Raw genomic sequence first — 26628 nt, forward strand, 5'->3', positions numbered from 1 at the left:
TTGCGATGTGCTGCACATTTCACAACTGCTTACTGGGTAGGGAGCGCAAGTGCTGAGAGAAGTTGCACTATTAGGGTGCCATGTTGGATCTTGGTGCCATGCAAGGTTAGGAATCCTCTTTCCGACCAAAGTCTCCCAAAGTTGTGAACCACCCCAAAGGCATACTGACTATCAGTATATATATTCACTCCAAGCCCTTGGGAAAGTTCACAAGCTCGGGTTAAGGCTATAATCTCTGCGGCCTGCGCAGAATGATGCGTAATTATCTTAGTTTCCACAACAGTGCTTAAGGTAGTGATTGCATAAGCGGCTGTGGGTGTACCATCTGGAAGTTTAAAACAGGAGCCGTCACAAAACAACTCTCCTTGCGTGACCATTCACTCACTCTGCTTTACAGACGCAGCAGCAGCAGCGACAGCACGCAAACATCTTGACAAAGCGCATGCTACAGGATCAAGGAATAGTAACCGCACGGCCTAATCTTCCCTCCATGCTCCTGCTTTAATACAGCCAAAGCACATCCATCACGTTCATGCACAAACAATACAAAGGCCTTTTCATAGTTTGGTGTGCCCAAAACTGGTGCAGAGCATAATGCAGTCTTAAGCAAGTCAAACGATTGCAGGTGTTCCGAAGTCCATGGCAACGGCAAAGAAATGCCCTTCTTCGTCAAGCCAACATCGTTTTTCATCACTAGTGAAAAATTTGGGATCCACAACCTACAGTACGAAGCCATACCTATCAAGGCCCTGACTTCCTTCTGCGTATTTGGGACAGACATGACAGAAATGTGTTTTATTCTTTCAGGTGTCAATCTTCTTCCCTCCTTTGACAGGAGATAGCCTAAATAGGCGACCTCCTGGCAACAATATTGAAATTTCTTAAGCAAAGCTTTATGACCATGCTTAGCTATATGAATAAGTAGTAACACGGTGCCCTCCTTACAGGCACTCTCAGAGTCTGCAGCCAGAAGCAAATCGTCAACGTACTGAAGCAAAGTACAAGTAGAGGGCAATTCAAGGGTATCAAGTTGCTCTTTCAAAGCCCTACTATAAATACTAGGATTCTCTGCGTACCCTTGAGGTGCACGAGTAAATGTAAACGAGCGTCCCCCTAAGGTGAACGCGAACAAATATCTACTATCCTTGTGTATAGGAATACTAAAGAACACATTCTTTAGGTCCACAACACTAAAGTAAGTAGCTGTAGCTGGAATCATGGTTAAGATCGTTGTCACATCAGGCACAATTGGAAATTGTGGTGCCACAACTTTACTAATGGCACGTAAATCAATTATAAAACAAAATGGAATTACAATAGCGCCTTTCTTGTACACTGGTAAAATCGGACTATTACACAAACTTCCTGAGATTTCTTCAATCACACCACGGTGCACAAAATCAGAAACAATACATTTCAAAGCTCGCTCGCCCTCAACCGAAATCTTATACTGGGGAATGTGTCCAATTCCATGTTTCAAAACTATCTTAACAGGCTCAATCTGCAAAACACTGAGATCATTGTCGTCAACAGCCCATAAGCTCTCTGGTACATCAATGAATTCTGGAGGCAAAGGTCTAGTCAGAAATTGCGAGGTGGAAGATTGCTGCGGTGAAATTGTCAAGCGTACTCCATCAGAAGAAAAATAAATCACTGCATTTAAATCTTTTAACAAGTTCAATCCCAGCAGGTTTTCCCCGCAATCCAAGGTCAATAGAAAAGGACACTGGTCCGTAAAAGGACCCAAAGAAATAGGTACTGGCATAGAGACCGGACAAACAACTGGAGTACCGGAAAACCCTACAGAAACATTGGTTTTCCCTGACAGTGGAACGTTTGGAAACCGTGAACGATCAATGGAACACTTCTGTGCTCCAGTGTCTATCAAAAACTGATGTTTCCTACTTCCCACTATCATTTCAACGTAGGGACCTTTCTGTTTGACGGGAATAGGTGTAGGTTCCAAACCCTGCTTCGGGCAATCCTAACGAAACAGAATATTGTCAAAAGGAAGCTCTTCAGATAAATATGCAGTGGAAGGATGATCGAATATGTTCCTAGAATCCACACTCAGAGTCTGATTGTCCTGTGAAAAAGGCTGTTGCGGGTCCTGTGTAAACTGACCTCTACCAGGGCCCCCTATACCCGAGCGATCTCTAGATCGCCTACCCATATTATTATTTGACCTATGTTGAAGGACGGGGCATTGTGCTCGCCAATGACCCTCTCGTCAACAATAAGCACATTGATTAATGTTCACAGGACCCAAGGGCACATTCCCCTGTGGGACATACTGACCTCCAACCTGAGAGTTACCCCCTCTGGGGCCTCTAACAATTTGCTGCAATAGCACCTTTGTTTTTAAATCACCTTTCCGTTTTTCAATCCTATCTTTTTCATTGTTGACACAATTCTCATAATACTGAGCCAAATGCAGTACTTCTGATTGAGATTTCGCCTGCCAAGCGCTCGCAGAGGACATAATCTGTGACTGGATGTCAGGCAGCAAACCACGTACAAATGTGTCCACAAATAACCTTTTCCCAGGCTCTGTGCCTAAGTCTTGTCCACTGAAATCTGAAAATACCTGTTCGAACCGATTAAAGAACTCGGTAGCACCCTCAGACTTTCCATGGACACGGGCCGTAAGCTTGTCCCAAATAATTCTTTTTTCAGGAATTATGGTTTTTAATTTAGCAATAATTCTATCAGGCAAGTTTAATATCACCTGTTGTGGTCTTTCGCCAGCTGGCCTTTCCCCATCGAATCTAGTTAAATTTGCCCAGGTATCTCCCAACCCGGGTACATCGTCAATAGTTCTAACTTGTTTCCCTAGATCTACGGGAAGGAGTACTGGAAACAACAAATCAATGTCACCCAAGGTGAACACTGAGGATTGCAAAACTGATTCCATCTCCTTATAGAACCCTGTCGGATTTTTCCTAATATCAGGAATAGACTGTCTAATGGTGTTCACTTCCTGTCGTGAAAACGGGACGTGAACAAACTGTGATACATAATGTGCGGGAATGTCCACAGCGACTATACCTCGTGCAGCATCGGCCGCAACCTCAACCTTCGGGACAAATGTTGGAGGAACCTCTCTCATAGGCAACTGAGATGTAGGCAACTCTGAACGCTTACTAAGCAACAGAGCCAAGTCAAGCGCTAAAGCAGTCGAAGAAGTGTCAAACGAAAAAGCTCTCTTATAAATATTCAATAACTCTGTGGGACAACTAATCTTCCTCTTTACACATTCATCTTGCAGGTACTCTATCATTACCTGTATCACTTTTCTCTGCATTTCCAACTTATATTGACTATATGTGTCATATACCTCAACTGGAGTTATCGATATGTCTGAAATCCATCTAATCGCATCTTTCTTACAAATTCGCATTTCCTCCGACATCGGTTTACGACACGGAAGGTACCGTTTCTGTACATAAATACTTTCCTCTTCATCATCCTCATTCCGTATCCTTTCCAACTCCTTTCTATACTCAAATATCCTTTCGACATGCTCATTTACCTTCTCCACAGTATCTCTGGAAAGTGCTAAAGTATTTAGATCCCTTAACTCTTGCGGAACATCCGCATTATTTAATCTTCCCCACATTATACATAACTGAATCCCCAAACCTTCAATAAAAATATTTTTCTCAGGAAAATTATCCGTATTAAAAAGTGTGGAAAAAACACTAGCCTGATCATCCTTCTCCATACAATGGTTAGCTCATGCAATTAACTCACGTTTCTTCTCCGGTGGTACAGCACTGCGAGTGACAACCTTCGAGCCTGCACCATGATCGATTACAAGCAGCCCAAGACCACTTGGAAGAGAGTGGATAGGCAATTTCGATGGAGGAGCTATAACTGGTGTGACAGGAAGAGGCGGAGGAGCAGGTGGAGGGACAACAGTCAAAGGAATAGGAACAACTGGTTGAGCAGGAAGAGTAGGAATAACAGCAGGAAAAGGTACAGCAGCGGGGAGAGGAACATAAGGAGGTGGCACAGAGGCACCAGGCCGTCGTTCATTTAATATTTTCTCAATAAACTCATCAGAATCATGAAGATCTTTGGAAGGATAGATTTTCTGAATACCAAGTGAAAAAGCCCTTTCCATATTTTTAGCCGACTCAGCCTGTTTATCCAGATCATATAATAACGCTTTTTCGGCAACTGTCTTATGACGGCGCGCATGTTTCTCTCTACTCTTAAGCTGTTGTAACGCTTCCTTTTGCCAATTCTGTAAAACATCAAACGCTGTAGGTCTAGCCTTTTTCTTTAGCAATACTGACTCCAAATATTCAATGCGAGGGATTTCAAAACTACCATTGATTGGCCACTGAAGTTCGGAGGCATGTCTGGTTTGTCTGTGCCAAATGTCATTAAATACTATACTTCCAATGCCAAGCTTACGGTACATAGTACATGCCGACGACCCCTCCTGTGGTGCCGGACGGCTAAATTCCAAAGATTGTCTATCACTGCGGAATAATGCCCTAAAGCAGGTAGACAATTTCCCAGGTATATCTCAAATTCTTGGTGTTACCTGGTCAATAATTGTGTCTGTAGATACAATGCGCCAAAATTCAAATTGCCAGGGTTAAATTAAGAATCGGGCCATGACTCACCTGGCCAAACCTAAGGAGGACCGATCGGTACTTCTACGAATCTTACCTAACTAATCTTACCTTGTGTATGGTGATTTTGGCGAATCTGCCCGCCTCGATAAGTGGACCCTCGTCAAGATGCCGTCTTAGACCACAGGCTAGTCGTCCAGGGATTGGATGGTGCAGCGCTGGTGAGGTGTCGCGTCTCATCCAGGGGCCCCTTACTTTTGTACACCGTCCGATCCCGGTCATATGGCAAGTGTCAACCTTCAACAATCTGGCATCAATCTTGAGGGTCCCTATTCGGGCGCCAACTGTGAAAAGAGAAACAAAATATTGAGGCTGATTACCCCAAAAGGAAATACACCAAACACAGGTTACAAAGGAACATACAAAGAACTTTATTCTCTGTCGAATACAATTACAAAACAGTTCAAAGTCCGATAGCTATCGGCCCTCAGTACAACACAACGAACTCCAGCGTGGTTCAGTGTGTTCAGTGAGAGAGTGTACATTAGAATGCATTCGCTTTTTATGCATTTTGTGAGTGCTATGGCCAACCCCTCTTCGGGTTAATATTCTACTTTATACATCACCAATTCTAGGGTTCGTTGCCGAGTCTCAAATAACCGCATCTAACTAGTTTGTTCTTTATTACATATAACAATAAGCATATGCATTAACTGTGTATTCTAAGTTTCGTATTGCAGGACTTCTTAAACATTAATACAATATAGTAAAACAGATGTTCTTTGTCCAATGTGTAAATACATTATCATAATACATACTCGTGGATTGGTTTACTTATGCAAGTAATCCTTTTACACATAGGTCAATGTAGGAAGAGGTCTCAGTTCATGACCTCAACAAGTAGCCTGCAGGCAGATTACACATTAGTGATGTACAGAGTTCAAGACGGCCATGTTGTATTTTGCAAAGACATCGTCCACCATTTTAGCTCACAGGGTGACTTTTCCACACAAATCCTAAAATGGCGGTTTGACCTAAAATGGCGGCCTACATGGATTAAAGGTCAGGACCTTGCAACGCAGATCTCGCAAATGACTTTCAAGCAGCTTGGCGTAGGCCAATATTAGTATATTTATTACAATAGGAGGCACAATATACTTTTTATTCCGACATATTCAGCTCAGACACATCATGGGACATGCACATCTCATTCACACACATCACCTGACAGTCATGAGGCAGGCCATGGGGATATCAAGTCACAGTGCACTCAAGGGCAAATTGGCAGCGTGAGGCAATCACAAATCAAGAACTCAAGTAACATACATCCCGGAGTGTTGGGCAGTCACACACTCACTACTCACACACATGCACATGTACACCATGCATGTCCTTGATGGTGACATAAGCACCCATATGTCACACCTCTCACATGCCCAAGTCCAGACACAGGTATGCAAACATGTGTGTGTCGTTACATGCCGGTGCGCATCATGCATTGCAACACAGACACCACTGATGTGGGACACGCTTGAATGGACGAACACGCATCTCTGTCAGGGACGTGCACACAGACATCTGTACAAGAGGAATGCCAGACATAAGACCAAGGTGCACACTCCAGCCACACATCAACATGCACATGCATTATGGTGGACAAGAACACATGAACACTTACCAGTCGACTCCAGACTTAGCCCCAACTCCAATACCTGGGGGTAGAAGCGCTCCAGAACCCTCATCTCGTCAGTGGTCAACCAGCCCTGGTGCCTCGCTCGATCACAACAGCCTTGAGGAGGCACCGGGCTTTGGTGTGGGTCCTGGACTTTAAGTCTTCCCAGCACTGATGGACATGTTATTAGTCCCCTCTGTGTTGATGGCACCCACGATGTCCTCCCAGATCTTCTTCCGTCCTTCAATGCTGGCTTGTGATGGGCGCTGGAAGAGGGCATCATGATGCCCCAGGACTTGCTCCACCAGGATGCCAACTTCCCTGGATGAGAAGCTTACAGCCCTCTGCCTCTCTGCCCGGTGTTTGCCACTTGCCTCTGATGGTATTGGGTCAGACATGGCAATCCCCGAGGCAGGTGTGGGTGGGCAAGGTGGTCCTGGGGCTGGGCTGTGGAGCAGTGGTATGGCAGTCGGGAGTATTCAGGATCAGCAGGGGTGGTCACAACAACAGGATCACTGACAATGGCTTCAGAGCAGGCACCAAAATGCAGGGCACGTGGGCAGCAGGCCCACAGAGTGGGCTGGCAACAGCAGATGGCTCTAGGAGACAGTTCGGGGCAGTTGGAGGCAGGTTAATGGCCTTGTGAGCAGGAGCCTGGGTCTTCCGTGTTCTTTCGCGTGGCCAGCCGGAAACAGAGTGACTCTGACCATGCAGAAACAGCGTGTTAGCGTGTAATCAGAGTAAAGGCCCTAAGCACATAAGTTACATTACGCGCGCTGTACGTTGGCTGTTGCCGTTCAGTATGGGATAAAGGTCTGCTTAGTACAACAGTGCACTGCACGTGCTTTTTGTGGGGACAAACGCGTGAACTTTACTTCTTTGCGGGTTCACACGCAAATAGTTCATTACTGTGGCAGTGCATACTTCTTGTTTTTGCGGGTGAGTTGCCAACGCACACACGCACGTGTGTTTTTTTCTTTCTACGAGGCAGACGGTGAGTAGCACACGCATATTCCATTCGGTGGTTGCCCCAGTGTGTCACGTACCCCATTTTTGGGCTCATAGTAGCCAACGTGTTCCTCGCGTATGCATTTTATGTGTTTCTGGGTGCCACAGCGTACTGCAGGACTTTTTTCATCACACGTGGGCTACCAAGGGGCCGCGTACACAAAGGATTTTGTTTTTGGGGTGCCTGAGCATTGTGCGAACTGTTCATTTTCCACGAGGGGTCACACTGAGCTGTGCTGGGGCACGCAGGTACGTTTAACATCACGTACCCTGCCCACTCACTCCAATTGCCCAGGTCAATTGCCTGTTGCACTCCCCATTGCACCATTCCATCTGTGCCATTACTGGGAGGGGGAAAAGTGGGAAGGGAGGCAAAGGTGGCCGAGGGGGCTGAGGTGCTGGAGCTGACAGAGGTAGCCAAAGGAGCTGAGGTGCTGGAGCTGGCAGAGGTAGCCAAGAGGACCGAGGTGCTGGAGCTGGCAGAGGTGGACGAGGGATCCGGGTTCCCAGGTCCATGCAGGGAGGGACATGGCCCCCTCTCAACAGGGTCCGGTAGTTGCAGGGGCAGCTGCAGCGCCGGCCACCCAGGCTTAGGGTCCTCCTGCCATGCCTGTAGTGATGCCGGCCCCGGCCTGGGGATACCAAGTGGCACATGTCCATGTTACGAAGGCCAAGTGGCGTGTGCTGCAGGGACCTGCCACCAGCACCAGCGAACCAGGGCCAGCAATTCCATCTGCTGGCCTGACCATCCAGGGTCTGGTAGCTTCAGGGTCAGCTGCAGCGCTGGCCACCCAGGCTCAGGGTCCTCATGCCATGCCTGTAGTGGTCTCAGCCCCGGTCCAGGGAGACCAAGGGGCAAATGTCCATGTTACCAAGGCCAAGAGGCATGTGTTGCAGGGACCTGCCACCAGCACACAGGCACACATGCCTGCAGGGCCACCTCCACTTACAGCATCAGTGGCTGATGCCTCAGCCCCGGCCACCAGTGCTCCAGCCCCTACTGACCCAAGTGGTCTCAGCCACACAGGGACTGCACAACCCTGCAGAATGGGGTAAACTGGCAGTAGGCAAACAGGATCAGTCCCGAGGCACGGCACAGGGTACTTGTACGGTGAGGAAGAGAAGCTTCAGTGATGGGGAGATCCAGATCCTCTTGGACTACGTGTGGAACACAAGGCTGACATGCTTGTGCGGGCAGGTAGCACCCATACGCACGCCCAGTGTACGGCCCACTACGCAGTGTGTTGCCGATCGCATCAGCACCCTGGGCTTTGAGAGGCACACAGCTTCTGAGGCAGTGAAGCGCTGGAATGACCTCCGGCACCGAGCCAAAGATAAGCTGGGTGCCAACTACTCCTCCACTCTGGTGACTGGAGGTGGACCAGCAGCGAAGGAAGAAGTTCTCACTCCACATGAAGACATCGCTAGTCAGATCATTGATGCAGAGCTGATCCAGGGCATGGGGTACCTTCCAAATTATGAGGCAATGTCTGGTGAGTGGTGATGGATATATGTCAAGGACATGTGTATGTTGCGTCATGGCCGTGTGTTGATTGTCTGGCAGTTCTGCATGCATTCACATGACTGCCATGGGTGTGCCATGTCATGGTGGTCTGACACGTACTTGTCCTGCAGCCTACACATGCACGATGTGCTGCACTCCCTGACAATGGACATCTGCACACCTGCTCAATCCTCCAGTAACACCCTTTGTCTGGGACCTCTTGGCCCTCTTTGTGATCACAGCTGTGATGTCTGATGGGCTGTGACCATATGCCACTCAACATTGTCCCTCTCTCTGCTCATCACTGATATCTCTGAATGTTCACCCTGCCAACGGAACCTCCGCTGGGGTGGTCTCCCTTTCCCCTCTGCCCCACGGCAGCTCTCAGTCTCCAGGAGACTGGTCATACATGTGGTGTGGTACTGCAAAGTCCTCTAGCAAAATATATGTGCTCCTACTCACTGTGCTTGGCAACTCATCCTCAGCTGGACTGTGTGGGTTGTTCTTTTGTCTTGGGGGCAGGTGTTGCATCTCCATAGGACTGTGATAATGGCATTGGGTCAGAGAGGGTACGACTGTTGATTTCCTTCATGGTGCAATGTCCACAGGGACATTTGGAGCTGTGGGCACAGTTACTACAAATCCATCTTCCGCATTGGCTTACATATCATGGACTGTGATCATCACTTCACTGTTAACTCAGGGTCAATCACTTCTCACATTGCAATCAGTTGGTGGAGAGGGTCTCTCTTTGGCAGTGGCCTCCCTCTGGTATGGGCTTCATGCTTGATTTGGACTGGCGGTGATTCTTATCCAGGTCAGATGCCACTTATGGTGATTGGGCATGTGTTGTGCTGTCACTACTCCTCACCCCTGCTGACGTCCACGACAAATGATGGAATGCACTAGTCACCTGCCCAAACTCTGTCCTCAGGCACAGGCCTCTGAGCTGACAGTTTTACACGTACACTGCATCCACGCCATACACCACACTCGGGGGAGGTTGGATGTACACCTACAAACCTCTTCATGCTATTGACACATGTTGTATGCACTTCCGCTTCCACCTGGCCGCTACATTCCCATGGGTTGTCAGTGTGTTGTGCTTGATTTGTGTGACGTTCACCTGTGGTGCACGGGCCACTCCCACTTACATCCACTGGGATCACCTCCAACGTGCTTTTTGACTTGACTGGTGTCGATGTGACATAGACTCATGGAACGTGTGTGTCCCCATTCAACATTTCACTACAGCCTTGCATCTTGCCACCTTGTGGGGCTTGTGTGTATGGTGTTTTTGTGTTACATGTCATGTCATGTCACATCCCGCATTCATGGCTCTGTGACAGTGGTATGCATGTTACATCTGATGCTTTTAGCAGATCAAGGCATGGCTATGCTAAGTGGAATATGTGTGCTTACATCATGGATGTTGGTGTATGGACTATGCCATTCAGGTGCTCAATGGTTGGAGCAGGTACTGGGCACCATGCACCAAATGTTTGTTTGCTCTTCCCACACATGTTCGTGCCTTCTTTCATGCTGTCCATCACTTGCATTGACATTGCATATGTGTGTGAGATTGTGACAGGGCAGGTTGATGTCTTGCATGTCGACATTGTGGTGGCTATGTGTATAGTCGACGCTGTTTCCATGACTAATCATGTGTTTTTCTGTCTATGTGAAGGTGATGAGGCACTGGAGGCAGAGGAGGAGGTGGAGGAGGTACAGGATAGTGAGCCACGACCAACCACTAGTGGAGGACGTGGGGTGGTAGCCCATGACAATCCACTGGTTTTGCAAGCCATCCTGGACGTGACTCAGACTGAGTCAGCCTCTGAAGAAGCCTATGTCTCTGGTGGTGAAATGGACATGGATGCCTCTGTGATGTCGCAGGTGAGTGTATAGAGTGTGGATCCTGTTGGATCCCAAGCATCTGAAGGGGGGAAACCCCTCACAGAGCCAGTCAGTATTGGTGCATCCGTCTGTGGTGGTTACGGCTGCAGGGTCACGCTCCACAGCCTTGTCTCCTGTGCCTGGGCCAGCTGATCAGGAGAGGGATGCAGTCCTGCAGCCACAGGCAGCACCATCACATGAAGGGCCAGGTTCCCTTGGCCAGGGCAGGCGTGGGGTCCACCAATGTGGTGGCCGTGCATCAACTGGCTTTACTGTGTGGGAGCAGTCCATGTATGCTGTTGCACTACAACAGGCTGCTTCACAGGAAATCTTGGCCGAGGGCATGGATAGGGTGGCCAATTTCATGATCACCCTGGCTAGACAGGTGGAGCACCAGCAGCAGGCATTGCAGTCCACATGCCGCTCGCTCACACAGGCTGAACATGCTGGCCAGCAACAGGAGCCGACAGGCGGACCTGAGGGATCTGCGCGCATCCTTGGCTACAGAGGGTCAGGCCCACAGGGAAGCCCTGAGGTTGGAGTATAGGTCCCTGAGGACAACACTGGCTGCACTCGAGGCATCCAGCAGTAGGTGGTCTGAACAGCAGTTGCAACTGATGACTCGTGCCATCACGGAGGAACTGCGTGCATCCCGTGAGGTGTTGCATGGAAAACTCTGAGCCATAAGGTTGAAGCTGCAGGCATTGCAGTCCCGCATGGCCACTGCAATCGAGGACCATACCAGGGCCATACGTGGTGTACCTCCCATGCCATTGCCACATTCAGATGCACCACCAGAGTATGACGACAGCAGTGACAGGTCTCCTGATCCCTGATAGCCGTGTGGACCATTAACCCATGGAGGGTTGTTTTTTTCACACATCATCCACACATATGGGTGTTGGTGTGCACCCTGCACCTCCTCCCTCTTGAGTGCCCCCCAGTCCCACATGGGCAATTTTGATTTTTCTCTTTTTATCTTTTTTTCTTTGTCTATTGCGCATTTATGTGACAGTGTGTTGCTTTGTGTGGCATCTGAAGGCATCCACTGTGGTTTCCAGCTGGACCTATGCAGGCTTGTCTCTTGTCTCGTGTTGGTACTCTCCTTGTTTGTGTCTTGGGGTCCAGACACATGTGCGCCTCCTGCTTCCCCTTTCCATGGGCTTGCAAGGAGTGCATTGTGTGAAAGTAACTTACACATTGGCAATGGGCTTCCATGATATTTGTGGGCAGTCTCTAGTCCAATATGTGTATACACCCCTAGTGGGAATCATGATTGTTTGTCCCTTTCGGTTTGTGCATTTAGTCCCATACTTGGTTGGTGTGGTAACTTAATTTATTTGCTTGTCTGTCTTCATTGGTCTTGGCCTTATGGCTGTATGCAATTTGATGATCCCTTTGGTTGTCTGCGACACACGTATGTCCAAGGGTGACATGCTCAAGTCGCCGCACATTGTAGCACGAGTGCGGTCATGTCTGGTCACGAGAGGAGGGCTTCATTGTTGGGTGCTGTGTGTCTTGTATGTTGTACTGGCCAATTGTTGTTCCTGTGTACATTGTTGGGTTTAGATGACATGGTGGGTTGATTCATGGACTTGGTCCATTAATTGTTGATCACTTTGTGACAGTGGTGTTATGTGTTGGCCATTTGTTTATCTGCTTGGGAATTGCATGTCCTGGAACTTTGTATGGGACAGGTGACATGAATTGTGTGGGGGTTTGGGTGACATACAGCATTTAGATGGTTGCTTTGGCATGGTGGCGGTTGGTATTTCCTTCTTCCATGAGTCCCTTGTGTGCACGCCAGATTGTGTTGCTTTTAGTGCTAGGGAATGCACACAATGTGGCACTTTGGAGGCCCCATTCTCAGGGTGGTAAGGCTTGGACAGATATTTGTCCCTTTGTCATCATCGATTGCGGCCTGGTATGTGCCAGGGCTGTGTGCACTGTGCAGGGGCTGGATTTTAGGTGAAATATTGTGCCACAAGCTGGGTATGGGCAGCCTCACCACGTGCCCTTCCCCTCCCATGCGCAGCGGCCATGCATGTGGTTGTCCACCGGTACGCCATGCTGAGTTGCAACATTGTGCAAGACACATGCTGCACTATGATCCTGCACACTACTGGTGGTGCATACGCTGTCCACCAGAGTGGTCAAGGGAGCGAAAGCGTGACTTTAGCACTCCCAATGTGCACTCCACTATGGCTGTGGTTGTAATGTGAGCTGAGTTATATCTTACCTGGTGTGGTGGGGTTCCGTATTGGCGTCATCATGTAAGTGCTCAGAGGATGGGCACTGTCCCGTGTGGAGGAGAGATTGGTTATCAGTGATGTGGTTTAGTCTGCATGCGACATGCATGCAATTGGCGGGCCTTTTGTACTTACCAATGAGCCACATGTTGCCATGCCTCCCAGCTTCCAAGGCCCGGTGTAGGGGTGCCATTCTAAATATGAAACTATCATGGGTGGACCCTGGATAGTTGGCATATACAGATGTGATGATTCCCTTGGCATCACATACAACCTGTATGTTGATGGAATGCCATTGCTTGCGATTCCTATGCGATTCCTATGCGATTCCTGTGCTCTGTGGCCCTAGGTGGAGGTAGGGCCACATGGGTGAAATCAATGGCACCGAGCATTTTGGGGAAGTGTGTCACCCCATAAAAGTCCTCGACCATGGCCTGCCTTTCTGAGGGTGTTCTGGCATGTATGTGTGCCTGCAGACTGAGGGGAGTGCAGTCATGATTGCAACACCTGGTGTAGGCAGCGTGACTGCGTGGGCTGTGAAACACCCCCAACTATGGTAGTTGTCCGCTGAAATGACACAGTGGCCAAAAAATGCAGTACACTGAGCACCTTTTCCAAGGGGCTCTATGCTTGGGAGCACAGGGTGGGTGATGTGAGGTCATCCTCCCACTCAGTCACCGGGTCTAGGATGATATGAGGTGCAAACCTATACCTGCCATAGACCTGGTCATCAGGCATCCCAAAAAGGATGGTCCTGTGTAAATAAATGCGGGGCCTGGCTATTCTCCTCCTCCTGCGGTGTCCCACGATCACTGCTGTGAGGAATGGTACACTTTTTATGCATTGTTCAGTGGCGCTGACGCCTGCTTTCGCTTGGCGGACGTGTTTCCGGAGTAGCATGTCTTTTCCTGCGCGCCGCAGAGTCCTGTTGAATTCCATGAATATATGTTGTTAGCGCGTGTGTGGGCATGGTGAGGATTTTACTGTGGTACTTCCCACGTAATGCCCACATTTACGCTTGTGTTTCCCCATTCCACGTGTTCCGCCCCTTTTCTAGGTGTGTGCTCTGGACGGTGTGCGCCTTCGCTGGGCGTCTTGCGCACGGCGTTCGTGGTGTCACAATGACGTGTTGGACCTGCGTGGATTCAATGCAGGTCTCAGGTAAGCCACGCGCAATGTATTCCATGAATCGGAAAATGGGTGCTTGCGCACATTTTGCATGCATGCGCCCCGTTTTAGATGAAGATTTATTCCATGAATCGGGCCCAATGTGTCTCCGTGCAGTTACCATTTTAATGGTATACACACTCCAGAACAATTGTTCATTTTACTATAGCTGATATGATAGCTCAGTGGGTTGAGCACTTGCTGCTGTGATGAGTGTAAGATCTGCATGTTGCAGGTTTGAACCATCTCAGCTTTTCATCCTTCTGAGGTCGATAAATGAGTATATCTGTTCCATAAAAAAAGAGCTTAAGCGTAAGTGCTATGCAATAACATATTATCACTTGGCCTTGGACGTCTGCTTGCATTCACAGTAATTTTACAATATGGACCTATACACATTGATATTAATGATACATATGGTGATCCATTCTTGTATGAAATGTATATCACATTAGTGAAATCATAACCATATTTTTTGTAGTGTACTTAGGAACAATGCTGTTTGATGCCACTTCCTGTTTTGTCAAGGGGTGAAAGGTCATGTTCATGCCACTCCTGCGCTTCGGAGCTGGGGACCCTGTCACAGAACTGTATGCAAAGTTATATTATTTTATGAGTTGTGTTGTGTTGTAATGTAACAGACACATGAACCCTCCATAAATAGCATTTTCTGTAAAGTCGTGAATTAACGCGATTCACGGGTGATGGTTTGAGGGCCACTTTTTTTGAGGCAAGGGGTGGACCACTTTTTTGAGGCAAGAGGTGGGCCCCTTTTTTTAAGGTAAGAGGTGGGCCCCTTTTTTTAAGGTGCCCAGGCCTATTTCTTGTCCCAGTCTGACCCTGTCTGTGTGTATGTTAGGAGTTTGAATTAACTGTATTGTGGGATATTTGCATTTGTTCTGCCACACAGTGGTGGCTGCTGGCCAAATTGTTTGATTTGCCTGATTTCTAATTGAATCCGAAAATTAATAAATATAATATTATTACACATCGGCCTGGTTCATAGTCCATTGTGACACAGGGTGTTTGTTAAGGTGGGTGCGAGACGGGTTGGGGCCTTCTCAAAGAAAGAACTCGAAATTGACTCTAGATAAAAAGCGTTTTTGTTGTGGGCCACATTCATGGTCAGTGGAAGAAGTCCCTGGCTGGAGTGTGGCGCGTTATAAAACCGTTACATTAATAACTGTGCACTGACATCCTCAATCACACTTCTTTTACCCCCTTGCATGCTTGCACATGGTACTAGTGCATTACCAATGTAATATGGATCGTTTACTTCGATGAACAATACTGATGTCTAAGTATTTGCCGTTACGTTTCTTATTTGCATACATGCACTATCTGTGCACTGATATCTTTAAATTGCACCTCACATGCTTGCTTCTTTGCACGTGGTACCTATGAATAGTAAAAATGGAGCCCTTTTACCAATATTATTAAAGTCCATTTATTCTTTTATATTGGTGGCTAATCGATTGAATACTAAAAGATTCCATATATAGTATTGATTTATCCATTTCCTTGAATGTCTGCTTCGTTGCCTCGAGCATCATCGTGTGGTTACACCTGCGATTCTTTCTTCTCTCGGTTCTCCTCTCAGGCTTACACATTCTGCCCGTGGGTAAGTATCTGAAACCCTTGCATTCTGTCTTCATTCTTGCAATTGAGCTTTTTTGTGTATGTTTATATGCCGTTCTCCTGCTCCGCCCCCTGATTTTGGCTAAGGTGTTTTTTTTCAGTAGAAGTTGTCGCTCGGGTGATTCTCTCTTCTTCGCTACTTGAGATTTCTGGAGTTGGACTGGCTGATGACATGCTGGGTGAGCTCTCCCTAAATGTGTTCTTACTTTTAAAAAGAAATCATATTTTCATTGGAATCTGTGACTAGTCCTCATCTCGAAAAACACTTTATTTAATTTTATCATCATGATTTATTTAGTTTTAAAACGTTCTAATGTGGTGGAATTCTTTCGGTTGAATTATGGGTGAGTTTGCGACTTTAATTTCCTTATTAAATTTTTCTATTTCTTCCTCAGCTTTATGTGGAGTTGTGTGCATTTAAGAGCAATAATGTGATATTATTGATTGTTGCTTGTGTCAAATTAGCTTCCCACTTTCCAGCTAATTCTGTGTTGTCCTATCACAATTTAAAAAACACACACGTCCTCTCAAACCTCTTGAGATACGGTCATATTGTGAGCACTGCCTACACGGAGCAATGTTTCAAAATGCATTGATCTCTTTCTATTGTGGAGGAGTGCTTCGTCTACATGTGAATAGCCCTGTAATATCCTCGCCCGGGTGTTCACGGTATGTCGCCATTGCACCACGTGGCTGCTATGTACCTGGGATGTGTCAGACATGTGAGCTTGGGCTGCTGCAAGATAACCTACTCGCAAAAATGCTTTAGACCCAGGGAAAAAAACACGGGTGCGGGGGTGTGATGGTCAGTTCTAAGCGCTTTGACGTAAAGCGCTATATAAACCCAATAAACATAAACAGGACTACCCAAATCAAATGCGGTATTCTGAAGTGTGTCGCCGCCTATAAGCCCAAAAGTGCTTCACCTGTCTGAGTCCTAGAGGTCACTATGAGAAGTTAGAGATGGGGATTAATCACGAGCTTTTGTAGAAAACATATTGTGGGATATGCAACGTGGCAGTGTATCGTACATAGTGTGTACTGTGCAGATGTGATGCGGGCAGGAAACTATAGAGTATACAATGTGGGAAATCGAGTTTTGGTAATGCAACATCCCACGTGATGTGGAAAGTATAACGTGGTTGTGTGACACATGAGCAGGTCCTGTGAGAAATATACTTCAGGTAGTGTGGTGGGGATGAAGTACTCGGTAAATGTCCTGCAGTGGTGCTACATGAAATGTGTTGTGGGGAATGCGAGGTGGACGCTGTGATACAAAGCATCTCCTTTGCGGAGTGTAACATGCGCGGTGTGATATAGGGAAGGGTCTTTGGACATGTTCATGTGTGCAGTGTTATTAAGTAGGCAAGCGTAAGTGGCGTTCCAATGACTAAATGGAAATAAGAGCTCAGCCCGCAGGTGCAGGTGGAACGAGACAAGATAGTTGCACTGTGTCATTGCCACCGCCGCCTCCCTGCCGTTCTCGCCTCCAGCCGGGGGGAGTGAGAAACTGTTATACACTTTATATAGAATTGCATGATGTATAGGAAGGGGAAAAGAAGGAACAAGGGGGGATGCAAAGGGGGAAGGGAAAAGAGGGAACGAGAGATGGGTAAGGGGAAAAGGGGGGTGGAAAAAGAGGAACGGGGATGGAAAATGGGAAAGGAGAGGGGGGATGGAAAGGGAGAAAGCAAACTGAGATGGGAAAGGGAGAAGGGGAAGTTATTTTCTATGGCGTGGTCACAGAGTAATCAATAAAGCTATTTTGATCAACTAAATGGCGGTCTGTACCACGAACAGGAAGCGGGGACAGGCTGGGCCACACAGTTGTCTTTGAGTTTATTAATCTGGTTTGCCCAGTTTAGTGGTTCTTTTTAATTGCGCTGTATATTGTGTCTAGTCCTCTCCCGTGGTATCGAGGTCTGTCGCCGTCCTGGAGTTGTGCGTATCTGATTTGAAATGACGGCAATCAAATGGCGAGTGGTTTTATGTACATTCTATGTGATGTGCAGATATGAAGATTAATTTAGTTTCTGGCACAGTTTTTTTTATCATTATTGTTGAATGCCAAAACCCCGGCTGTGTCTAGAGCGGCCTTTTTGAGACATATGTCCCAGTGATCGGTGCCAGAAGTGAACACAACCCCCCCAATCTAAAAGCTTGTGGCCTCGGATGAGAACATCGCCGCGGCGCCGGCAATGCTTTCTGGGTAATGCTCGGAATCCCGCACGATAACAGACACGGGAACCGCGAATAAGATCGCCCTGTGGCGCTCCTATGCATCAAAAGCGGGTCTTTAAATAATAGCAAGCAAAGAAAAAAATAACACAAAAACACAAGCTAACGTCCTTTCAGAGGGGGAATCAAAAAGTTGTCCGTAGTAAGTTATATATTTTATTTTGTTGGAAAATAGCGCATGTATTTCACGACGACATCGTCATGAGCCGTACAGTGGCTAAACATTGTTAGATGGTTAGGCTGTGTGTGTGGGAGGGGGGGGGGCGGAGGCATATCCGCACCGCTCGGCGAACTTTTCAAACTAAACTGCTATTTGGAAACGTTGTGTATGGTCCTTATTTTTTTATGAGTCAAAATATAGCTCTGAAGTGTGGGTGTCTCTTCGAGTGACTGAGATTAAGATACCTGATATGTTTACAGGGTCCTGCTTCGAGGGGCCGAAATGACTGCTAATACTTCAATGTGTCCGGGAGAGAGCACCGCGTGCACGATTGCTCTCGTGTGCGTGTACTGCGCGTGTGTTCGTGTCAGCGCGAAAGTATGAGAGTGCGTGTTTTGATTTATGCCATGAACTGCAGTGTACTCCAGTTTGAGTCTTATGCGTGTGTGCATTGTTATTAGTAATAATAAGGGGTTTTGTTTGACGCTTCGCAGTTCGGAACCATGTTAATAACATGGGCTATTATTCCAGAGTGTAGTGGTCCTTAGCGTGCAGACAAGAAGGAGGGGGGCTGAGCGCTCAACCAGTGAGCTCTCCATGCGGACACAGGTATGCGCGGCGTGGTGGCATGTGTGTTCGAGACAGAGGTGTTGTCTGTGGGTAACTGTGTGTGGTAAAAGGGGATAGTGGCATTCAGAATATTGTTCATGAAAAAAACAGCTCTGCATGGTGGGGTTTGTCAGTGTATTGCATTGGGGCAGTTTCACAATGAGAACGCCGAATGCAACGGCAAACTCTCCTTGCAGCCCCATCGTGTGCGACTTTTGTGAACAGTGCTTAGTCTTGTCAAGCGTGGCAGCTCGGACATCACATTTTGAAGCCAGTCGACGTCGTGTTTGCGAGAATCATAGCATGGGGAAAATGCCACTACGGCACTCCGGACGTGGAGGAAGGGGACGAGGGGTACCGAAAATACACACTCCTCTCGTTGTAACACCCAGCCTTCAGATTCATGTGAAGTGCATTGAAAGCGAATGGAGCACTCCTCATTTCATCCTGCGCTGAGGAAAGCTTAGGTCAATCTTGAAACTGTCGCTTCTTCCCTGAAAAACGGGGGGCGCAACTAGGGTTTTTGATAAAGTAAACGACTAAATGTGACCCTCTTTCGCTGAATGAAATATACGGCTTATCTGTGCCCAGTCTATACTTTCCTGAGTAACGTGTATTGTGTGCATGGTTTTGTGTGCGTTGTGTAAGTGTGTATATGCACCGAGCATAGTTATTTAAAAGCACTGTGTTTGCTTGTTCTATGTCTGCAAGTGCAGGTGCCTGGATTGGAATTGTATTTCTAGTACCAATACCCCACCCAAGTGACACTGGACTGCAGGTGATGGAGCGAGTTTATCTCTCGTGGTGTTAGCATGCCATTTGCACGTGTTGCGTTTAAATCTGTTTTGTTCGTGTGTGTGTGTGTGCGAGCGCGTGTGTGTGTTGTGTGTTTGCTATGTGTGTTGTATGGGCAGGTAAGCTGTATACGTTGTGTGCGTTGCATAGGTGCGTTTTGTATGTGTGCTGTGAATGCGACTGTAGAAGTGGGGTTTATGTGATGTGCACGAGTTTGCATATGTGTGTTATGTATGTTTGCCTAGGAGTCTGGCATGTCTGCACATTTGGGTGTGCGTTTTAATTTATGTTGGGCATATATGTGCATGAGTGGTGTGTGTTTATGTAATGGGTGCCTCTGTAAGTGTGTGCATGTGTGTTTTGTTGTGCATGGAGTGCTGTGCATGTTTATTTGCACACTGTGCTGTGTTTACTTGGGTGTTGCCGCGTGCTTTATCTCTGTGTGTAGCTTTCTGCGGGTGTTTTCCTCGCGTGGAAGGGCTTGTAAGTGCCTGCGTGCAGGCTTGTTTGGACATGTGTGATCACGGGCACTAATGCTGAGCGGCGCGAGAGGTTACTGTGGCTTCGGAGCGGCGCGCGCACTACACGTCAGAGCGCCGGCAGGTGGAATTAGGACCTGGCGTTCCAAAAAGTCCCCGTATTCCCACACTCGCCTACTGTGTTGCACATTGCTCCCTCGTTCGTGCAATGTATATAATATATATGTATATAATAATAGTTACACATCTGCAAGTGTACTCTTCTATTTTTACTTCATGTTTACATGCTGGAGTTCTATTGTCACTTCTTTTATTAAATGTGTTCAGTTATTCTGCAATTTAGTTTGCTTACTTTTTCTCATCTGTTTCGTGTGTGTGGCTTTTTGTATGTTTTTCTCACTACTTTTTAACTGAGGTCCTTACTCTTCCCGTATTCGTTTTTACATTTGCCCTCTTTATTTTTCTTTTATCTGTTCCTGTCTTCGAATTTGAATTTTTTTGAAGGACGTATAAGGCTCTAAGTACACCTGGCTGAATAAACACCATATGGACGTAGCTGAAAACATTAAAAAACACTTCATTTCTAGAGTAAATTCACCTGTTGGATCCCAAGCATCTGAAGGGGGAAACCCCTCACGGAGCCAGTCAGTATTGGTGCATCCGTATGTGGTGGTTACGGCTATACTATACTAAACTCACCAGTGGAGCTTTCGCGTTTGTCGCGCAACAAGACGAGGTGGCATTATTTGAATAAAAAGGTTTTAAGAACTTTTCAGATCTGTCGTGTTACACAGAAGCCACGGGATGGAGATCCAAAGCGGAGGACCATAGACCGGGAAACGCCGATCCCCGCCCCCAGGAGCAGCGTGGGGTTGGGGGGGCGGAATGGAAGCGTCAGCCGCAACTGAAGACCGACCCATCGGGGTGGAAGGTGGCCCGTCAGTCTGTCGGACAAACGGAAGGGTGCACAGAAGTGTGCAAGATTGTGAAGGCACCTACATCTCCCAATGCCCTCAAGTATTTGTTTCCATTTCTTTTCCCGCCATCCCGTCCTTTCTTCTTTGTTTATTTCTTCCCTTTTTCTCGTAACCTTTCCATGGTTTCCAACAGGCACCTATTAAGTTCCAAAACCACCCCACACAAAGATAACCGGCCAGCAGTCCACGCCTGTGACATAACTATGTGCATCCTTCAAATAGTGCACGTGCATAGTTTAGTTTGTGTAAGGCGCCAAGTGAAAAGCAGAGTTACTTCGTGGAGCAATTGATACCGTCTATTAATTACTGCGGACAAGACGGCGCATAGATACACAGCTCCTCCGACACAAATGCACGCGCACCCTCCCGCAGGAAAAGCACCTTTCTAGGCCTGGTATACAACGCGTTTTTCAATGGGATTTTTTCATTGAAAATCTTTTGTGTAAATCAGGCCCTCTGTGTACCAGTGCATTTCGAACCATATATCATCTGCACTTGCGGTCATCGTGCAAATGCGGTCATACAGACCCCGTCCGTGCCTGAAACACGCCGCAGATCGCCAGCCGATTGTTGGCAAATTCTGAACCATTTGGGCAGAGAAATCATTGAGAGAACATTTGTAGGTCCCATCCATCAAGTCTTTCCTTTTTTGAATATATTCCGCGCCACTTAAAGGCAGGCTGTTCTAATCAACGCGTGTCTCCCGCCTGTGCAGAGTGTGGCTGCCGCGTTTATTGACGCCTGCTTGCTAATCATAGTCATACTGTGCCAAAGCTTCGAAAAACTCATTTTAAAATCAAACAAAAGTAGCGCGGTCGATTTAGTCGATGGTCAAAAAATGAATACCTCGTTCTATCAGATAATGTCAGAACAGAGAGCGGCGAATTATCGAAGTGTTCGCGGGTGCGCTTTAGTTCTGACCACCAACGCGCAATGCGTACCATTCATCGGTGGGAGAAAATCAAACATGAGTGAACTTATTAGAAGTGCAATTATGTGAGTCAAGGAATAAAGCTATGATCTTTAGAAGTTTCATCTGAAAAAGGAGCAGTATTATCTAAACATCGAAATGCACGAGAAGTTAAAATGTGCGTGCAAGGCGGCAGCAAAGTGCAGGTGCCGAGTGCAATGACACACGGCATAGCGACCTGCTGGGGAGGGGGGGGGCTGGGAAGGAGCAGACACGCACTTTCCCCTCTCCCCCCTCGGGCAGCGGTGCGCCGGGAGGGGGCCCGGCTGTCAGTCACCGGGCCCGCTTCCCCTGGCTCCGGGCTCCCGGGGAGGCACTACAATGGCCGCTGAATAGCCGCTCTCGCTAAATGGGGCAGTGACAGCGTCTCCCTGAACAGCGCGCGTCACCCCAACAAGGCCGTTATGGATGGGAGGCTCCTTTGTGCCCCTCCCTATAAAAGCCCCTCTCCTGGAGGGTCGCCTCTAGACTCAGCATACGCAGAGCAGCTTGTCAGCAGAGCCAGGCCCTCGCTCCGCTTCTGACAGGACAGGCAGCGCTGACAGGAAAGAGAGCGCGCGCGTGCAAGTTGCTGCCCGGACTCCTTGCGCGCCCTGCACTGACGGGCCGGGACCTCCTCGCGCGCCCCGCCTCCCTCACGCGCCCCGAGCCAGCACCATGCACTCGGACTCCAGCTGCGGCTCGAGCCGGGCCTCGTCGCCGGACATGGACGAGCTCTACCTGCAGCGCCGCCTGGGCTCCGTGTCCGCCTCGCAGGGCGAGCTGCTGCACCACCACATGTCGCTGTCCCGCCACGGCTCCAAGGACTCGGGCGACTCCAAGTACAAGCTGAAGAAGCCGCTCTCCGAGCAGGACCTGCAGCAGCTGCGGCTCAAGATCAACGGGCGCGAGCGCAAGCGCATGCACGACCTGAACCTGGCCATGGACGGCCTGCGCGAGGTCATGCCCTACGCGCACGGGCCCTCGGTGCGCAAGCTCTCCAAGATCGCCACGCTGCTGCTGGCGCGCAACTACATCCTCATGCTCTCCGGCTCCCTGGACGAGATGAAGCGGCTGCTGGCCGAGGTCTACGGCGGGCCGCACTCGGCCTTCCACTGCGGGGGCCCAGGAGCCGGGGCGCACCCGGGAGCTGGCGGCCTGCACCCGCTGCTGGGCGGCGCGTCTGGCCCGCCCGGCCTCCCCGGCCTGCGGCCCTCGCTGCTCAAGAGCCCACCCCCGCCGCCGCCCCTGCCGCTGGGCACCTTCCAGCACTGGGCTGGCATGCCCTGCCCGTGCCCGGCCTGCCAGGGGCCCCCGCACCTGTCCAGTCTGCACACGGCCACCATGAATAGACTATCTGCCGAGGCCAAGGAGCTGCTCAAGTGACAATGAACCTCAGACACTATTTTTATTATTGACAAAATATTTCTGTGTATAATGTGCGTGTGAACATTTTCGGTGACACAAAAAGACTTATGCAAGAAGTCCTATCTGCATGCATGCTTCTTTAATTTGTATCAGCTTTCATCTGCTGATCTCGCAGACATCTGAACGGCGCCCCATAGTAACTTTGCTTGCACTCAAAATAGCAAAAGAAGGACGCGTTTCTAAGTGCCCCCACTTCTGGCAGACGGGAGAACTGATGCACGGGGCACGCGAAGAGATGTGCTCAATGTCACACGGTGCGGCCAACGCCAGAGCAGCGGAGTAGATCCAAGATTCCTAGACCATAGGCACGAGGGCTCCCAGACTTCACCCTTGAAAGAACTATGCTTTATTACTGCCAACGATGTCGCAAAATGATGCACACGGTGCCGATAAGTGACTTTAAGAACAATAATGTCTCACCCTGAGGACAAACCGCGTTTCTCCTGATGGTGAGCAGTGTGGGAGCATCCGACTATCCGGTGTCCCGAGTGGAGAACGTTACACCTGAGACGTCGCCACCATTCCATTTTACTATGTGTGTACTGTATAGATCAGTCCATGAAGGTTTTTTTAAGACCATGTGAAAATATGTGTTTACAGTGTGTGAGAATATACACGGTGGGTGCGACGCGGACACTTTTATACACATCCACACCCGACATTGGAAATCCCTTGTGACCTTTCCCTGGGAAATTGTGCTCCCACGAGATGTTCTGTCCCCCCTCCCGACCCCCCCTGAATGCATGCATGCTAATGACCGAGTCTTGTTAGCACATTTCCGGCACTCGTGCCGTTTTCCTTGTAACAAGGAATTAATAGTGATTTCGCTCACTTCATTTACACGCCTTTTGGGTTCTGGTGTGGAAAACCAAATCCTCATTCACCTCTTTTTCTCCCGATCTGTACTTAATCCTCGTATCAAGGACACCAGTCGTTATTTTCCTGGCAGTTTTCCCGAACAAAGTGTTTTTCTTCTTCCCGGGTTTATTCCCGTTTTAGCATTTTGTACTTGGTTATTTTCACCGTTGTCTTTGCTTGTTTCCTGGGCATTTGCTTGAAATATGTTGGTGTTGGGCCTCGGAGACAACACGTGTCTTTTATTTTTTATATATTCTTGATAAATGATCGATATATTTATTATTGGCCAGTGTTTCTGGATGACATTTTAAATAAAGAAAAGTCTACAAATATATGAAACGTTTTCGTCTTTTCCTTCCTCTGAAAATGCCACTGTGTGTCAGTTATGGTGTCTAGTATTATGCCACTGTCTGTCAGTTATGGTGTCTGGTATTGAAATGGGTGATCAGCCATATACTCCAGTTTGTAAGTTTACAGAACACAGGGAGTGAGAAGTGCGTGTAATATGCATTAGTGTTGGAGGATGGGGGGGGTCTTGACGCCTTCTGTTCTATGCACACCCACACACACCCATGGCACACAAGCTGAACCACCAAGAGACATCGGAGGGTCTACTCCACCATACGGAATATTATTTATTTATTTTGTATAAAGCACCGATACAGCAAATGGTGTTCCAAGGCTCCACAAGACAAAAAAGGGAGAGGGGGGCAGGGAAGAAAACAACAATAACAGTCCTACCAGGCTTGGGTCATTGGGAACGTGTAAGTGCAGTAACAAGAAGTGTAGGGGGGACGGGAGTGGGGACGGGGGCGGTGAGTGCTGGTCTGGGGGAAGAGATAATGGTAGGGTGGAAGGGAAGTGCGGGGCAGAGTGGAGGCATACGAGTAAATGGGGGGGGGCCCTGTGGGTAGGCAACTACTAAGGGTGGCCAGGTCAAGTTCCAGGGGATGCTAGTGCAATGACGGGGGTAGGCCAGGCTCAGTGGGGTTGCACACCACACCAGGCTTGTCAGGGGAAGTGGGCCCAGAATGGCAAGTGCAGGTTAAGGGCGGAAGGGTCAGGGAGACCGGAGTAATGGGTGACGAGGGCCTGATGCCCTGTAGGACTCAGAAGGGACCAGGCAGCAAGTCAATGCGGCATAGGGGGGCATTAGCGGGGGAGAGGGAAGGAAGGAAGAAGAGAAAAGGAGGTTCTTGAGAAGCTTGCGGAAACTTAAGGAGATCCGACACAAGCCTGAGAGGGGCAGGGAGGCTATTCCAGAGGGAGGCTCCTGCCGAAGAAAGATCTACCCCCCACTCTCTGCTTTGAAAAGTGTCTGATCTGCAAAGAGTTGGAGCTAGAAGACTAAGGGCTCTAGGGCGAGAGAGTTATATAGCAATAACACTTGCACTTTGGTTTATTTCATGCGCTGTGTGCAAGGCTGCTTACCAGGGACAGTCTCATTTCTATACTGTATTATACATATTATCCATAGTTTTTGATATTGCACCTGCAGAGATACTTCTATTAATAACAGCCCGTGAGCATGCGCTGCTTGCTTCCACTATCCTGCAGGCTCGTATCACAGCCTGCTCTGGTTCTATGAAGGCAGCAAAGGGTCCTGGGGCAGGGAAATTAACCCCATCCCAAGTATCGAGTGGTTACATAACGGTACTAGGGAGGAGAGGCGCGCATCGTCACAGTTTTACAGGCAAATACACATAGTAGCATCTCATTGGGTCAAACCGAAAGTTCTGGGGGATGTGGTAAATCCAGGGATTTACGGGAACGGGCATGTGTGTGACAGCGTACCCGTGAAATATGTTTTCTTCGAAACACTGCTTTTGGGAGAATTCGAAAAAACGCTTCGTAAATCGGGACTATATACATGATGTTTCTTTTCGAAAAGTACCGTTATGATATGATGGTTTATTTATAATGGCTTAATACCCAAAGGTTTCTAAGTGCGGACCGGGATCGAACTTGGAATGCTCCTTGTCACCTTTCTTCCAAGGCAGCACGTCGTCCCTGAGCTATCCTCCCGAGAGCGTTAGGCTGGGCAATAGAAACGTGGCCTGATTAACAACGCGTTTTTGAAATCCCATTGAAAAACGCGTTTGTTAATTAGGCCCGCTGCTGTTAATCATCATGAAAAGGAATCGCCATGTTTTCCCAACTCTCCAGCGTGCAGGTTTCTCGAGAAACGGCGCCATTACATGTAAGCGACAAATAACACCTTTTATTAAAAAACCAGCGAGAATAAGAACATAGAAAAACTCGGCTTTTCCTCAGTCGCCACCGGTTTGAGGAGCTGGGGGGCGGGAGGGAGGGAGGGGGGGGGGCGCACGCCTCGTAAGTCCCCATGGTAAGACGCAAGACGTGCGGGTGGGGCCGGGGACTAGCGGCGTTGTGCACAGAGTGCGTTAAGTCTCG

At 48.4% G+C, this 26628-nt stretch overlaps 1 protein-coding gene across 1 annotated transcript; it reads left to right on the forward strand.

Moving 5' to 3' along the window:
* The first annotated feature begins 22427 nt into the window (after positions 1-22427).
* Positions 22428-24531, forward strand: OLIG3 (oligodendrocyte transcription factor 3). The gene has a single exon (XM_069608139.1). It carries the CDS (start codon positions 22606-22608, stop codon positions 23311-23313), a length of 708 nt encoding a protein of 235 aa, XP_069464240.1. The 5' UTR covers positions 22428-22605; the 3' UTR covers positions 23314-24531.
* The last annotated feature ends 2097 nt before the right edge of the window (positions 24532-26628 follow it).

This window comes from Ambystoma mexicanum, chromosome 4q, assembly GCF_040938575.1.
Source record: "Ambystoma mexicanum isolate Mex_15411 chromosome 4q, UKY_AmexF1_1, whole genome shotgun sequence".
NCBI lineage: Eukaryota > Metazoa > Chordata > Amphibia > Caudata > Ambystomatidae > Ambystoma > Ambystoma mexicanum.

Bases quoted from the DNA above. Each gene is read 5' to 3' on its own strand.
- OLIG3 (XM_069608139.1), top strand. From the start codon at position 22,606: ATGCACTCGGACTCCAGCTGCGGCTCGAGCCGGGCCTCGTCGCCGGAC.